Genomic DNA, 13,820 nt, shown 5'->3' with positions numbered 1-13,820 from the left:
CTTTACCATAAGCCGTCTCCAACGTCATTTTKGAGAATTTTGCAGGACGTCCATCCGGCCTCACAACCGCAGACCACATGTATGGCGTTGTGTGGGTATGCGGTTTGCTGATGTCAACGTTTTGAACAGAGTGCCCCATGCTGACGGTGGGTTTATGGTATAGGCAGGCATAAGCTACGGGCAACAAACATCATTGCATTTTATCGATGGCAATTTGAATGCACAGAGATACCTTGACGAGATCCTGAGGCCCATTGACATGCTATTCATCCGCCGCCATCACTTCATGTTTCAGCATGATAATGCACGGCCCCATGTCTCAAGGATCTGTACACAATTCCTGGAAGCTGAAAATGTCCCAGTTCTTCCATTACCTGCATACTCACCAGACATGTCACCCATTGAACATGTTTGGGATACTCTGGATTGACGTGTATGACAGTGAGTCCCGCCAATATCCAGCAACTTCACACAGCCATTGAAGAGGAGTGGGACAACATTCCACTGACCACAATCAACAGCCTGATCAACTCTATGTGAAGCACATGTGTCGCACTGCACCAGGCAAATGGTTGTCACACCAGATACTGACTGGTTTTCTGATCCATGCCCCTACCTTTGTTTAAAGATTATCTGTGACCAACATATGGTATCTGTATTCCCAGTCATGTGAAATCCATAGATTAGGGCATAATGGACATATTTCAATTGACTGATTTCCTTATATGAACTCTCAGTAAAATCTTTGAAATTGTTGCATGTTGTGTTTATATTTTTGTTCAGTACAGTAAAGGAGAGAACAGCCTCAGGGCTTTGGATTGTTGACACCACCGGAGGTGAGTCACACAGCATGGTAGTGTCAAGCGATGCTGAGTCAGGAGACGGACCAAAGCCCACTTCTAAGAAATGCATTCAAGTAGAGGCTGCCAACAACCCACCAGTGTTTCTGGACTCTTTCCAAGATGTCATGATGGAAGAGAAAACAGAGATTGGACACCCTGTAGAGATACTTACTGCCATTGACCATGATGCTAGGCATAAGGAATTTCCATATTTTTTTTGTAAGAATAGTTTGACCTATCCATTGACATTTGTTATACTTTTATGGTGCTGACAACTATCAGTCATTAATCAGTCACTGATTTTGCTTGACATATGCTTCCACACTTCTGCCTTCAGGTATGTGAAGGGTGATGATCGGATGACTGGATGACAGTGGAACCTCATACAAGTCTTGTCACTTCAGCCAAGAGACTGGAGTCACCTTCCATGATCAACTATGTATACAGTCACTCTATGCAGTTGACAATGGTAAAAACATGAATACAATCATTGGTAATCAGAAAGAGTTGTTTTATATACGAGTTTGATTCTGTGCCAAAATGCAAGACATAATTTCACCCGCTATGGTATTTGCACATTAACTTCACTTCGTAATGGACAGGTGAGCCACTGATGACAGGCTAAGGGACCCTGTGAAGGACCAGAATGATAACGTCCCACATCTGAGAGCAGACTGGACATGTGTCTGATGGGCCAACCAGGGCCAACATTGCAGCCTCTGACCTGGACCAAGAGCCATATAGAGGACCCTTCCAATTTGAGCTGCTTGGAAAATGGGTAATGGACCCTTAATATGGTAAATTCTTCCATTTAATATGCCCCTTAAGTTTGTGACAACTAAATCCGTGGCAAAAAACACCCCTAATCTGACAAAAGTTCAACTCAATGTCATCTGTGAAGTGTCCCTCAATGTGTTGAGCAACAGGTCTGTCTTACATAAGGTTTCACTGTGAACCTGTGTATGCAAGCCAATACATTCTCCTTGTACAACCCCTCACTGTTCTTTCCTGCCCACCTGCCACCAGAGAAGGGACGAGTAACTGTCACCCAATGTGACCATATGTGTCATAATCGCCTCCATGTGTGGTACTGCTTTTATTTATTGGAAAAGACTTCAATTAACATTTGTATCGGACTCCTCTTCCTGCTGGGGTTTAGTCTCTTGTGAGAGATGCAGTCAACATGGCTGGTGGACAACTCTGGATATGTCCTGCTTCACTCAAACATTGKGAAAACAGGAACTGAGGTTGTAATACTTAAACTGAAGTCCTATGAATGTACAAGCATTAATATTTTGTATGGCTTGACAATTTAGTAAGGCGCAACTATAGTTAACTATTTGTTGACAATGTAATTTAATGCCAAGGTACACAATATGCTACCAGTGCTGCCTAAAGAAAATGAGAAACCCACTAATCAGTGATGTTATCACATTGGAGGAATGCAACAAATCCAATGGATAGATTGAGGCTACAGTTATGATTGGGCAATAAGAAACTGTTTAACAAACTTTTGGGGATGAATCACTATTCCTCAKCAATTGTACAGGTTTTAGGCCAATGATTCATAAGATCTAAGTTGTGATCAAGGGGAACAGTATTTGCCATCTCAATATATACAGTAATTACGTGTCATTTAAAATGATCCACTTCACAATTATATAGAGTACACAGGCCTCATTTTAGCTTGGTCTTTATTTCATACCTATATGCTACGTTTTCCACTATGAACCTTAGAGGACAAGTACACAATTACAAACAGCTGCCATCACCAGGTACAAGATCCTTGACCTGAGAGAGTTGGACAACCTATGCTAAGGGTTAATTCTACACAGTAGTTTGAACAGCATATCAAAATATGTAAATTAAAGATTTCAATGTTGATTTTACCGTTTGCAGGTTATGCTAAATCAGGCCACAAGCAATTTCTCATGTAGTTTATTACTGGATTAGTAACTATACAAGTTTTCCACAGTTGCAATTACATTTTCAGTACAGAGAGAAAAAAAAAGTTTTGCTTTTGTACAACTATTACCAATTTCCATAAATGTAACATGTGGGAAAAATCACCCTTTAAGAGCCATGTGTACATATTTGGCCAGTCAATAGACATGCCAACTTAGTTTATTTACAAGAAATAATAGAAAAGAAATAATTTAAGTACATCGCTTTGGTCCAATCCAAATAAACGTTTCCTAAAGAATTATGCCTGCAGATTTTTTTTTAAACAAGGCAAAATCAAGAATGATGTTCTAATATTTACAGAAATTGCACTACCATGAATGCAAATGGATTCTGAACACAAACCATGTACACAATTGCAATTCCTGCGCAAATAGTGAAGTTCCGTACACAAATTTGACAAGGCACAAATGAAAAATGAAAAGAAACTGCAACTTAAAATCTTAACCGTCATTTGGATTGAAGGGCTCCAGGGCCAAGAACAAGTCTTTCAAGAGGAAGGGAAGGAATCATAGGACACTTCAGTATCAACTCTTACATAAATACCAGTAAAAGATAAAACAAAAATAGACTGATGCCAAGTGATGGTAGTAGGAAAGCATCTAGGGAACTAAAACGCAAATAAAAGCTAACATTATTACAGTAAGTAAGAGYTAAGTAACTGCACACCTGTTCACACCCTTGCACTGTCTACTTTGGGCATGGGGCGCTGGTTGGCCCTCCCAGCTCGTCTCCCACGATTGTCCCCTCGGAATCCTCTGCCCCTCAGGAATCGGCCCGGAACGCCAAACGTCTCCACATTCAGCTTCCTCTCCTCTGCCCAGGTGGTCCTACTGAGAGACACAGGGCGGGACAGAATCAGAACACCTGTTAATTCACTACTATTTACAATTTTAATAAGGTACATATTTACTACCTAGACGTCATCTCAGATGAGACATTGTCAAAGAAGCACTTTGTTTTGTCGTAGTAGAACTTCTCCCCAGGAGGATCCTCCACTGTGCCCTCAGTGTTCTGGCCCTCACTAACCCCAGACTCCACCTTCTCCTCTGGGTCTGAATGAGAACAACGTAGGGTCATATTCTTATACAGGGATTAAAAGAGAAAGGCTACCAACTCCAAATCATTTTAGGTGTGGTTAAATTGACATTATATTTCTATCTCTGCAGTTAAGCAACTTAGTGTTTAGATTACTGCATGTATACCATTGGTTGTCATTTCACWGAGCATCAGTTGGGTTTCAAATTTGGAATACTTGAGAATTCACTTTGTATGCAGGTACCTTTAATGGTCAACTTTTCCTGAAGCTCCTTCTCAAGTTCATCTTTGTGGAACTGAGKATTGGCAGTTTCAAAATCAAAGTCAGACTCAAATTGTAAGGTTCCGGCTTTTGAGTTTCCTACAAGAAGCTGACCTCTCCCACGGTTCCTTGCCCTACGATTGCCTGTGAGCATATTGATACATTTAGACATTAACAAATATAAAAGCAAATCTCTACAATAGACAATGACATTGCTAATTACCTTGTCTTCGTCTCTGTGGTCTGCGGTTCTCATCATTACCTTGCCTTTGTTCCTGGGCTGTGCCATGCAGTGTTTGACCTAAAAATGGACAAGGGATGAGGGGGGCACCACAACGTCTGTTTTAAGATCACGACAGCATTGCCAACTATAGTGTCATGCGGTCGCATTACTCATAACACAAGTGCAAGTTAAAGTTCTCTTGCMCCCTCAATTGATGAGAATGCATAAAGCAGGAGTAAAAACACTTCAGAACATGGGTGTAAGCATTAGTTGAATACTGTCGCAAAACATTTAGCAACAGAAAACATTTACTCAATATTTTGCAACGAAACCTGTTTCTATGACAAATTCAGGTAGGTCCCGCTGGTTATTTTCYGTTTGCTTCATATAGTAAAGTTTCCGTTGCAAAACATTCTGCAAGAGATTAAATGTTTCGCAACGGAATCCAACTAATGAATACAAAGGTGTTCCTGTTGAGTACTCCAACTATGTCCCACGCTGTACAAGAAGCCCTGATCCCAGTTGTCTGASCTTACCACTGGAAGCAGTCCTCTGAGACGGAGGGCCATCTCTGCCAGAGTGCTGGGAAAGCCAACCAGACTCTCTGCCTTGCTGTTGGGAGGCTAACTGGACCCTTTTTTCAGCAGCATTCTCAGCTGGTACAGTCTGGACAGCCTGCTCTACCATCGGTCCTCGTCTTGCTGGAAGGCTGTGAAGTCCTGCTCCTAAGGAAGGCCACGGAAAACATGGAGAAAGAGTTAAGACATTAATGTTTCCCAGAATGTTTCCCAGAATTCTTGAGATAAGACACRACATGGAAACAAAGTTCAAGAAAATGTGCTAAATAGCAGTTAAGCATTAGGGCCTCAGCAGTTTAGGGGCTATTAAGACAATCTTGAAATACAGTACATCATGAAGGTGGCTGTGTGTTTACAAGGGTCTCCAAGACCATTTCACTCACCCAGACCCAGGGAAGCAGCATACTGCTGGTTGAGTAGAGAGCTGGCAGCCAGTTGGTTATAGGAAGGCACCATACTCCGGTAGGGACTGTATGAGGCCTGGGATGGGTATGTGGACAAGGACCTCCCAATGGACGACTACAAAAAGCAAACAAATGCTTAAGTCTTATGATGGCTGTGTGCTTCATCATATYCATGGAAGCCAATTCTGTGATGTTTTTTCTTAGCAAAGTTAATGTACTAGCCCTTGTCTCCTACCTGTACAATGGCAGGGTCCTGAGGTAAACCATGGTGTGGTTTAAGCGGCTCACACACCGTTATGTCCTTGATGTCACTCCCTCTGAAAATTATGTATTCATAAATGTCATCTTTGGGTGGCACTGGTCTGTCTGTAGGCCGTCCTTCTGTCCCGAATGATTTAACTGAAAAAGAAATGACAAGATTGTACCTTTGGAAGTAGGATTATTACCCAAGGCATGTAGGCCTGTAGGTCCAAACACAGCGTGCCAGAGTAGTTCATTCCAAACGTGGAGCATCAAAATTCSGGGCTAAACCTAATGCTGAAACTCCTCAATTGAGGGAAAGCTCACCCTTTGCCAAAGCCACCGTTGCGTTATCCGTGTCGATTGTATACAAAATGCCCTCATAACGAATCCCGGCCTTGGAGATTAGACTTATTTTACTTCCAATATAAGGTGTTCCGGTGCTCATTGTTGCTGTTACAGTAGTATTTTATTTCGAATTCTCAAAACAAGTCATCGTTGTTTCCGCATTCCCCGAAGGCTGACACCAAATTCGAATTTATAATGTATCTGCAGGTGCACAATTTGTGAAAACAGGTGCGTTATATTACAAAACCAATTGGCGACAAGCCTCCATTAGCCAAGCCTGCTGCTTGAGTGAAATGAAAGTATTATCGTGTCACTGCAACGAGTCCCTTTAATAGAGCAATGTTTTAGTTGGATTTAAGGAATAGCCGAAACGTTTTCTGACAACTCGAAACTGATTTCTCGATTGACCTACACATTTAGGCTATCCATATTGCATAGGCCTATCATTGATGGGACGTCATGCGTCAAGTGTCCGATGCACTTTGTAATGTCAGATTTTTTTCAGTCGTTCATGCAAAAAGCAACCCAATCTGTTACATTTATTTTGGGTGCATTTTCCCCCAAAATTCTGAATAGTCTATTTGTGGGCAAAAATATAAATAAAATATGAACCAAAAATCTTTTTTGTATGGGAAACTGGCCCTATTATCATAGTATTTGTGCTTTTATTTGTTTCAATTGTTGTATTAATATATTTTTTTATTTGAGGCATACATTTAGCACATTTTTCTCCATTGTCTGTAAGCGGTTTTTTTTCGGCAGTAGGCGAATCCGGGAAAAAAAGGATAGGCTACAAACCTATGCCATCAAAAACAGAACATTCTCTAAATAGTTTATCATTGATCAATTCCATACATTTATTTCACACCGAAAACAACTTTTCCTATATGTTGACAGTCCCAATGTGGTTTTGACAGCGTTCTAAAATGTTGTTGGCAGAGAAGGTTTGGCCACGCCYCCCTCAAATGCATTTCTAAAGTGTCGCTCCAAACTTCCTGAACAAAAACAGCGGAAGCTGTTGAAGCTCGAGACCCAGATGCGCAACAACGGGGAATTTGCATAAATGTATGGTCCGAATTCTGTCGCTAACCATAATTTCATAATCTAATATATACAGTAGCATAGAGCAAATCTAGAATATGAATGGAAATACGCTAAATACAATTTGTACTATCCAGTTCATTCCACCATTTCCCCAACTCTCTTTATTCCCTGTAGTTCCACCCAGTACATCCTGGTCATGATAGTCGGAGCCATTTATTCCGCCCTTTATTATCAGGAAACACCAATCGCTGCATGCATTCCGGAATCCCTGTGGGCTGAAGTTCCAACCCAGTTATACAGTAGCATAGAGCAAATCTAGAATATGAATGGAAATACGCTAAATACAATTTGTACTATCCAGTTCATTCCACCATTTCCCCAACTCTCTTTATTCCCTGTAGTTCCACCCAGTACATCCTGGTCATGATAGTCGGACACTAAGGTGGACGAGAAAGTCGTTTGTGATCTTGTGGGGTCTCTTGAGTCCGAGCTCAGGTCACGGGAACCCAGACAGTTGCTAAACACAGTTCCGGGACAGGGGGCAGCTAATGCTAATGTCCAGCAGAGCAAACGGGGGGATCGGATATTGCGTTGAATGGGAGCTCTAATACGGGATTGACTTTGGCTATCAATGTTGCGGGTTAAGCTTTCACAATTGCGCCGGGCATAGGCATACGCTACGCTATTGAACAATGGGACGTGAGGGATTCAAGCCATCACGCCACAGGTGTTGGCCCCTCGGCTCCCCCAACCATTCCTGAATCAGCCCAACTTTCAGAACATCCAGCTTCCCCAGGTACGTTAAATTGTTTGTCTTTGATATTAAATCGTTTACAAAAACATAATATTGTTCAAATAAACTCAGCAAAAAAAGAATCGTTTTTTTAAAGACCCTGTCTTTAAAAGATAATTTGTAAAAATCCAAATAACTTCACAGATCTTCATTGTAAAGGGTTTAAACACTGTTTCCCATGCTTGTTCAATGAACCATAGATGATTAACGGCGTTCCACAGGTGTATGTTCATTAAGACACTAACAGCTTACAGACAGTAGGCAATTAAGGTCACAGTTATGAAAACTTAGGACACTAAAGAGGCTTTTCTACTGTCTCTGAAAAACACCAAAAGGAAGATGCCCAGGGTCCCTGCTCATCTGCATGAACMTGCCTTAGGCATGCTGCAAGGAGGCATGAGGACTGCAGATGTGGCCAAGGCAATAAATTGCAATGTCCSTACTGTGAGACGCCTAAGACAGCMTTACAGGGAGACAGGACGGACAGCTGATCGTCCTCGCAGTGGCAGACCACCTGTAACAACAATTGCACCGGATCGGTACATCCGAACATCACACCTGCGGGACAGGTACAGCATGGAAACAACTGCCCGAGTTACACCAGGAACGCACAATCCCTCCATCAGTGCTCAGATAGGCTAAGAGAGGCTGCACTGAGGGCTTGTAGGCCAGCTGTAAGGGAGGTCCTCACCAGACATCACTGGCAACAACGTCGCCTATGGGCACAAACCCACCGTCGCTGGACCAGACAGGACTGGCAAAAAGTGCTCTTCACTGAAGAGTTGTGGTTTTGTCTCGCCAGGGGTGATGGTCGGATTTGTGTTTATCGTCGAAGGAATGAGTGTTACACTTAGGCCTGTACTCTGGAGCGGGATCGATTTGGAGGTGGAGGGTCCGTCATGGTCTGGGGCGGTGTGTCACAGTATCATCGGACTGAGCTTGTTGTCATTGCAGGCAATCTCAACGCTGTGCGTTACAAGGAAGATATCCTCCCTCATGTGGTACCCTTCCTGCAGGCTCATCCTGACACGACACACCAGCATGACAATGCCACCAGCCATACTGCTCGTTCTGTGCGTGATTTCCTGCAAGACAGGAATGTCAGTGTTCTGCCATGGCCAGTGAAGAGCCCAGATCTCAATCCCATTGAGCACGTCAGGGACCTGTTGGATCGGAAGGTGAGGGCTAGGGCCGTTCCCCCCCAGAAATGTCCGGGAACTTGCCGGTGCCTTGGTGGAAGAGTGGGGCAACATCTCACAGCAAGAACTGGCAAATCTGGTGCAGTCCATGAGGAAGAGATGCACTGCAATACTTAATGCAGCTGGTGGCCACACCAGATCTGACTGTTTACTTTTGATTTTGACCCCCCCCCCCTTTGTTCAGGAGACTTGTTCAGTTTATGTGGAACTTGTTCAGTTTATGTCTCAGTTGTTGAGTCTTGTAATATTCATACAAATATTTTTTATTTTATTTTACAAGGTAAGTTGACTGAGAACACGTTCTCATTTACAGCAATGCCCTGGGGAATAGTTACAGGGGAGAGGGGGATCTTCTGTATACCCCACCCTACCTTGTCACAACACAYCTGATTGGCTCAAATGCATTTACACATGTTAAGTTTGCTGAAAATAAATAAACACATTTGACAGTGAGAGGACGTTTTATTTTCTTTGCTGAGTTTAWATACACTACTAGTCAAAAGTTTTAGAACACTTACTCATTCATAGGTTTTCTTTATTTTTACTATTTTCTACATTGTATTATAATAGTGAAGACATCATAACTATGAAATAACACWTTGAATCATGTAGTAACCAAAGAAGTGTTAAAAACCTCTTTGGMCTAGGGGGCAGTATTTTGACGTCCGGATGAAAAGCGTGCCCAAAGTAAACTGCCTGTTACTCAGGCCCAGAAGCTAGGATGTGCATATAATTGGTAGATTTGGATAGAAAACACTCTAAAGTTTCTACAACTGTTAAAATATTGTCTGTGAGTATAACAGAACTGATCAGTTCAGCCTACCACTGTTTCCAATGGCTGTCATGTTAATTATGAGGCGAAAGCCTCCCAGATTACAGTTTCTAGGGCTTCCACTAGATGTCAACAGTCTTTAGAAAGAGTTTCAGGCTTGTTTTTGGAAAAATTWGCTAGAATTTGTAGTTTTTCTAAGTGGCTCCCATTTTGGCTGTAGTGTTTTCATGCGCGTGGATGAGAGCGCGTTCTTTGTTTATCTCCGGTAAAGACAATAACGATTCTCTGTCTTAAATTTTATAATTTATTTACGTATTAGGGTACCTGAGGTTTGATTATAAACGTTGTTTGACTTGTTTGGAGAAGTTTATTGGTAACGTTTGGGATTCATTTTGTATGCATTTTGAAGGAGGGAAACCGGTYGGTAATTGAATGAAGCGCGCCAGTTAACTGAGTTTTTGGGGATATAAAGAAGGACATTATCGAACAAAAGGACCATTTGTGATGTAGCTGGGACCTTTTGGCGTGCCAACAGAAGAAGATCTTCAAAGGTAGGGSATTTATTTTATCGCTATTTCTGACTTTCGTGGCGCACCTYCCWMGMTGAAAAATCTTTTTAATGCTTTTGTGTGCGSGGCGCTGTCCTCAGATAATCGCATGGTGGGCTTTCGCCGTAAAGCCTTTTTGAAATCTGACACAGCGGCTGGATTAACAAGAAGTTAACCTTTATTTTGATGTATGACACTTGTATTTTCATGAAAGTTAAATATMACTATTTCTGTCATTTGAATTTTGCGCTCTGCAATTTCACCAGATGTTGTCAAATCTATCCTGTTAATGGGATTTGATTCATAGGAGGTATTAAACAAATCAAAATATATTTGAGATAATTCAAATAGCCACCCTTTGCCTTGATGACAGCTTTGCACACTTGGCATTCTCTCAACCAGGTCACCTGGAATGCTTTTCCAACAGTCTTGAAGGAGTTCCCACATATGCTGAGCACTTGTTGGCTGCTTTTCCTTCACCCTGAGGTCCGACTCATCCCAACCATCTCAATTTGGTTGAGGTCGGGGGATTGTGGAGGCCAGGTCATCTGATGCAGCACTCCATCACTCTCCTTGGTAAATTAGCCCTTACACAGGCTGGAGGGGTGTTGGGTCATTGTCCTGTTGAAAAACAAATGATAGTCCCACTAAGCCCAAACCAGATGGGATGGTGTATCGCTGCAGAATGCTGTAGTGTGCCTTGAATTCTAAATAAATCAGTGCCACCAGCAAAGCATCATAACACCTCCTCCTCCATGCTTTACGGTGGGAATTACACATATGTAGATCATCCGTTCACCCACACCGTGTCTCACAAAGACACAGCGGTCGTAACAAAAAATCTCACATTTTGGCTCCAGACTAAAGGACAAATGACCATTGCTCGTGTTTRTTGACCCAAGCAAGTCTCTTCTTATTATTGGTGTCCTTTTAGTAGTGGTTTCTTTGCAGCAATTTGACAATGAAGTCTCCTCTGAACAGTTGAAGTTGATATGTCGGTTACTTGAACTCTGTAGCATTTATTTGGGCTGCAATTTCTCTAATGAACTTATCCTCTGCAGCAGAGGTAACTCTGGGTCTTCCATTCCTGTGGCGGTCCTCATGAGGGCCAGTTTCATCATAGTGCTTTATGGTTTWAGCGACTGCACTTGAAGAAACTTTCAACGTTCATGAAATTTTCTGTATCGACTGACCATGTCTTAAAGTAATGATGGGCTGTCGTTTCTCTTTGCTTATTTGAGCTGTTCTTGCCATAATATGGACTTGATCTTTTACCAAATAGGGCTATCTTGTGTATACCAACCCTACCTTGTCACAACACAACTGATTGGCTCAGACGCATTAAGAAGGAAAGAAATTCCCAAAAACTGTGTCTCTGTTGAAGGTTATGGATCTTCCAGCAGGACAACCCCAAATATACATCAAAAGCAACCTGGAATGGTTTAAGAAGAAACGCCAGCGACGAGTCCAGATCTCAATCACATCCATAACCTATGGCTAGAGCTGAAAACAGCAGTTGATGGAGGGTATGGCACCTGCCGCCATACCCCGTTTAAAWGCACTTAAATCTCTGAATGGRACACATACACAATCCATGTCTCAGTTGTCCCAAGGCTTAAAAATCCTTCTTTAACCTGTCTTCTCCACTTATTTGAAGTGGATTTAACAAGTGACATCAATAAAGGATCATAGCCATATAAAATATCTAGTTTGTAAAATAGTTGCTATTGAGCTCAAAATTGAGAGCTGAGAAATAAAAAGTATATCTACAGAAAACTGAGAATCTCCTCTCTCCAACTGTGARAATGGGATAGCAGTGGTCTCCCTGCAATTGGATTTTAAAATGTTATACAATCGGAACACTTTTTTCYGACACCAATAATAAGAGAAGTAGGTAATAAATTCCTTTCGTTTTTTACGAAAGACCTGCCTAATTCTCAATTTGAACAAAGTTTTTTGGTTTAATAGGRAAAATTACACATTCTGTTACCATGTGACCCCAAAGTGACCCTGTTTTTGCATGGACATTGCCATTGAGGGCTTCCACCATTTTAAAGTAATCATAATCATTTATTCAACTTTTTATAGTGCTATTCATTACATAAAGAATCTAAAAGCACTTTAGCAACAGAAAAAGACAAGCATTTTAGAAATSAAAAACATCATGAGATGGAAGGTCATAAGAAGGTTGGAATGTTCATGGCTTGAGTGATCATTGGAGGGAAGTGGTCAAAGGGGGAAAGCAAGCAAATACGGTCTCTGGAGCAAGTCTGGGGGCAGGCAGGCAMCACGGTGTCATCAAGGACCAAGGTGGCTCGCTGTCTGTGTGGCTTCTCCATACTGTAGTAGGACTTGGATGAAGTTTGAACTCATGCACCACAGTTCGTGGACTCCACAGTAGGTAAAGCTAGCTAGTCCTTCACTACTACCAAAATGAAGCACCCACTTGGGTGAAGCTACGGCAGTCACGTGGCACCAGAAAGCACACCACATTTCAATAATAATTCAAGAGTAGCCTTGTAACCCAGTCCTCCCTACAATCCTCATCACTGCACACCTCAGCTGTATTTATTTTGGGCTTCTCTCCATCCTCAACCTCTGGACACATGCCTGGCATTTGAATCAAAACAATTGCCAGCTAGCCAGCTGACATTAGCTAGCTAGCCAAACGAACACATTACTTGCCAGCTTTAGTCTTTAAACTCCATAGTGCACTCTGATYACATTAACTGTTCATCCTTAAAACAAAAATGCCATAAACATTTATTAATTATATAAATATTTACAAAATGTGCAGGAGCTCCCTGCCTATGTACATATAATACCTATATACAATGCATTTGGAAAGTATTCAGACCCATTCCCTTTTTACACATTTTGTTACGTTAAAGCCTTATTCTAAAATGTATTAAATAAAAACATTTCCTCAATCTACACCCAATACCCCATAATGACAAAGCAAAGACAGGATTTTTTTTTAAATAAAAAAATGGAAATGCCTTATTTGCATAAGTATTCAGACCCTTTGCTATGAGACTCGAAATTGAGCTCAGGTGCATCCTGTTTCCATTGATCATCCTTGAGATGTTTCTACAACTTGATTGGAGNAGGTGCATCCTGTTTCCATTGATCATCCTTGAGATGTTTCTACAACTTGATTGGAGTCCACCTGTGGTAAATTCAATTGATTGCACATGATTTGGAAAGCCACACGCCTCTGTATATAAGGTCCCGCAGTTGAGTAGGATTGTTGTCAGAGCAGGATTGTGTCGAGYCACAGATCTAGGGAAGGGTACCAAAAAATGTCTGCAGCATTGAAGGTCCCCAAGAACACAGTGGCTTCCATCATTCTTAAATGGAAYAAGTTTGGAACCACCACAAGACACTTCCTAGAGCTGGCCGCCTGGCCAAACAGCAATCAGGGYAGAAGGGCCATGGTCAGGGAGGTGACCAAGAACCCCATTGTCACTCTGACAGAGCTCCAGAGTTCCTCTGGAAATGGGAGAAKCTTCCCGAAGGACAACCATCTCTGAAGCACTCCACCAATCAGGCCTTTATGGTAGAGTG

General features: G+C 42.0%; 1 protein-coding gene across 2 annotated transcripts; it reads right to left on the bottom strand.

Annotated features, from left to right (window-relative positions):
* Nucleotides 1-3,377: 3,377 nt before the first annotated feature.
* LOC111969899 (protein LSM14 homolog B) lies at nt 3,378-6,262 on the bottom strand. 2 transcript variants are annotated; one of them, XM_023996278.2, is made up of 8 exons: nt 5,877-6,262; nt 5,545-5,708; nt 5,289-5,424; nt 4,864-5,052; nt 4,328-4,405; nt 4,087-4,248; nt 3,721-3,859; nt 3,378-3,637 (listed from the first exon to the last, which is right to left on the bottom strand). In XM_023996278.2, the coding sequence occupies exons 1-8, from the start codon at nt 5,995-5,997 to the stop codon at nt 3,478-3,480; spliced, it is 1,149 nt and encodes a 382-aa protein (XP_023852046.1). In that variant the 5' UTR covers nt 5,998-6,262; the 3' UTR covers nt 3,378-3,477. The 2 variants fall into 2 exon arrangements, with proteins under 2 accessions (XP_023852046.1, XP_023852048.1); XM_023996280.2 differs by having other exon boundaries at nt 4,864-5,046.
* Between the last annotated feature and the right edge of the window lie 7,558 nt (nt 6,263-13,820).

Source organism: Salvelinus sp. IW2-2015, linkage group LG11, assembly GCF_002910315.2.
Source record: "Salvelinus sp. IW2-2015 linkage group LG11, ASM291031v2, whole genome shotgun sequence".
NCBI lineage: Eukaryota > Metazoa > Chordata > Actinopteri > Salmoniformes > Salmonidae > Salvelinus > Salvelinus sp. IW2-2015.
The sequence above is the reverse complement of the archived record's forward strand: the minus strand, read 5'-3'. Positions and strand labels throughout refer to the sequence as shown.